The sequence below is a fragment of the Oncorhynchus clarkii genome, chromosome 17 (assembly GCF_045791955.1).
Source record: "Oncorhynchus clarkii lewisi isolate Uvic-CL-2024 chromosome 17, UVic_Ocla_1.0, whole genome shotgun sequence".
NCBI lineage: Eukaryota > Metazoa > Chordata > Actinopteri > Salmoniformes > Salmonidae > Oncorhynchus > Oncorhynchus clarkii.
Window position 1 is genome coordinate 11,546 of NC_092163.1, and position 3,455 is coordinate 15,000.

The 3,455-nt window shown below is 41.0% G+C and overlaps 1 protein-coding gene across 1 annotated transcript in view; it reads left to right on the forward strand.

Annotated features, from left to right (window-relative positions):
- Nucleotides 1-412: 412 nt before the first annotated feature.
- LOC139369995 (zinc finger protein ZFP2-like) overlaps nt 413-3,455 on the forward strand; it is a gene marked incomplete at its 3' end in the record, with an annotated part of 12,909 nt that continues 9,866 nt past the window's right edge. The window contains exon 1 of the mRNA XM_071109273.1: nt 413-656. Coding sequence (XP_070965374.1) covers nt 413-656 — 244 coding nt within the window. The remainder of the gene's footprint in view (nt 657-3,455) is intronic.

Genomic DNA, 3,455 nt, shown 5'->3' on the forward strand with positions numbered 1-3,455 from the left:
GGGGGGGGGGGGGGCTGTATGTTATACGTTAGTAGGGTTTTATTTGTTTATTTAATTTTTCAAAAAATGTTACAGAATGAAGCAAACCATGATTTGATGGTATCCTCCAGCAGGTGGCAGTATGCCCCTTAAAAGGGTTTGTTTGCTGAGCTCCATTATACTGGAGGAGAAGAAGAAGTTAGCCATTCGGCCACCTCCGTAGCTTGCCAGACAATATAACCGAACCAGTAAAGCTCTTTAGACGTTTTAATGTATATTAGCCACTGTGTTTTGAACACACTTCTGAAAATCTAGCTAATTACATAATTTCATTGCATATTTACGTTGTTATTGTTATTAGTTAGCTAACGGTAGCTGGCTGGTTAAGTTAGCATTAGCCTTGTTAGCTAACTGTTAGCTAACGTCCCCGACCATGAGTTCACCAAGCTACTCGCCTCCTGATGAAGAAGAGGAGGAGGTCTGCTGGACGGAGAAAGAGGGTCTGTGGCTGAACGTTGTCGTGAAAGAGGAGAAGGAAGAGGAGGATATTACAGTAACAAAAGTAGAGGAAGAGGCTTTTACAGTGAAAGAAGAGGAGGATGAGGCTTTTACAGTGAAAGAAGAAGAGGAAGACTCGGTCAGAGTGAAAGAGGAAAAAGAGCCGGAGGAGACGGGAGGTAAAAGATTAACACACCAGTAAATACTAATCTTACAAAACAGGGGGAACAAACTGCAGTTGTTGAACTGTGGGGGGTTTTAAAGGGGTGATCTGTAGTTGTTGAACTGATGTGGGGGGTTTTAAAGGGGGGATCTGCAGTTGTTGAACTGGTGTGGGGGGGTTTAAAGGGGTGATCTGTAGTTGTTGAACTGATGTGGGGGGGGATAAAGGGGTGTCTGTAGTTCTTGAACTGATGTGGGGCGGGGGGGGGGGGTTAAAGGGGTGATCTGTAGTTGTTGAACTGATGTGGGGGGTTTTAAAGGGGTGATCTGTAGTTGTTGAACTGATGTGGGGGTTTTAAAGGGGTGATCTGTAGTTGTTGAACTGATGTGGGGGGTTTTAAAGGGGTGATCTGTAGTTGTTGAACTGATATGGGGGGTTTAAAGGGGTGATCTGTAGTTGTTGAACTGATGTGGGGGTTTTAAAGGGGTGATCTGTAGTTGTTGAACTGATGTGGGGGGGTTTAAAGGGGTGATCTGCATCCATATTTGGACTTATATAGCCATTGATACTTGAAGAATAAAACACATGCCTTAGTTCAACTGTCGTATCGCAAACACTGCATAGCCTCAACATGGGAAACACTATGATGTTTAATGTCATGGATGGTCAGTCCTTTGGTCTGTGAATTGGAGTGGATGCAGTTCTCCAGCCACATGTCAGGTTTTAAGAATGGGCAATTCCATGGTAAAGTACCCCCCCCCCCCCCCTCCTCCCCAATGTAACTACTTAAAGGACTAGTTTGAACAAAAACACATTTACAGGAAGAGTTGTGCAGATACAAAGCTTGTTAACAGAATTAAACTAAGGGAGACTTTACTGTAGTTCTCTAAAACAAATTGTCATCTGTAGTTTTTTTACAGTAAATGTTTTTTTAATGTACTTAACTAATGTACTTACTGTTAAACTTTTAAATCAAAATTACAGTCAGTGTAAATCCATGGTTTGTGTTTGGTTATATATTTTACAGTAGACTACCACAGTCTCAGTGTAAATCCATGGTTTGTGTTTGGTTATACATTTTACAGTAGACTACCACAGTCTCAGTGTAAATCCATGGTTTGTGTTTGGTTATACATTTTACAGTAGACTACCACAGTCTCAGTGTAAATCCATGGTTTGTGTTTGGTTATATATTTTACAGTAGACTACCACAGTCTCAGTGTAAATCCATGGTTTGTGTTTGGTTATACATTTTACAGTAGACTACCACAGTCTCAGTGTAAATCCATGGTTTGTGTTTGGTTATACATTTTACAGTAGACTACCACAGTCTCAGTGTAAATCCATGGTTTGTGTTTGGTTATATATTTTACAGTAGACTACCACAGTCTCAGTGTAAATCCATGGTTTGTGTTTGGTTATATATTTTACAGTAGACTACCACAGTCTCAGTGTAATTCCATGGTTTGTGTTTGGTTATACATTTTACAGTAGACTACCACAGTCTCAGTGTAATTCCATGGTTTGTGTTTGGTTATACATTTTACAGTAGACTACCACAGTCTCAGTGTAATTCCATGGTTTGTGTTTGGTTCTACATTTTACAGTAGACTACCACAGTCTCAGTGTAAATCCATGGTTTGTGTTTGGTTATACATTTTACAGTAGACTACCACAGTCTCAGTGTAAATCCATGGTTTGTGTTTGGTTATACATTTTACAGTAGACTACCACAGTCTCAGTGTAAATCCATGGCCCCACTACAGTGGCAGGTTGACAGCTTTACTGTTTCAACTGCAGATTAATTGATTGATTGATTGATTGATTGATTGATTGATTGATTGATTGATTGATTGATGTGGCGTTTTTTTTTAAGGGTTGAGGTTAGGGCAACCGAGGATTAGAACAGAAACAAAATGGCCGTCCTGTCACATGTTTTGGTAAACAACTGAGGGTTGTGGTGGCTGGAGAAATGTAACCACTCTTCCAAATGCATAGAGAAAGCTATTGTAGCAACCTTAACCCAACACTTCGTCAAGAATGACAGAAGTCTTGGAGTAACAGTTAGTGATCAAATTTTATTGGTCACTCAGAACTCCGCCACGTTCCAGAACCTTGTCACCAGAAACCAAAGGTGCTTGTGTGACCAGTTGAGAACCCAGGATACTGCCTCTGGTAATAGAAGTAGGGAGGTTCGATGGCACAGACGAATAAGAGGGACTATGTACTGTCTGTGAGTTAGAGGAGGTAGAGAATGCATTTTACAATTGATTGTACTTTTATTTGACCTTTTATTTAACTAGGCAAGTCAGTTAAGAACAAATTCTGATTTTCAATGCCTTGTTCAGGGGGCAGAACGTCAGATTTGTAACTTGTCGGCTCGGGGATTCAACCTTTCGGGTACTAGCCCAACGCTTTAACCACTAGGCTACCCTGCTGCCCCCTTATATGATGATTTGAGAGCTATAATGTTTGATAAAATGTTTGTAAAGAAATCAGGAAGTATTCTGTATTTAGAGATGAAGAAAATGGTGAATGTCTATTTAGGAAAGAAGTATTCCCTGTGTGCAGGTGATCTCTGAAGCTTGGAGGATGAGACGAGATCAGTTGATCTCTGAAGCTTGGAGGATGAGACGAGATCAGTTGATCTCTGAAGCTTGGAGGATGAGACGAGATCAGATGATCTCTGAAGCTTGGAGGATGAGACGAGATCAGTTGATCTCTGAAGCTTGGAGGATGAGACGAGATCAGTTGATCTCTGAAGCTTGGAGGATGAGACGAGATCAGTTGATCTCTGAAGCTTGGAGGATGAGAC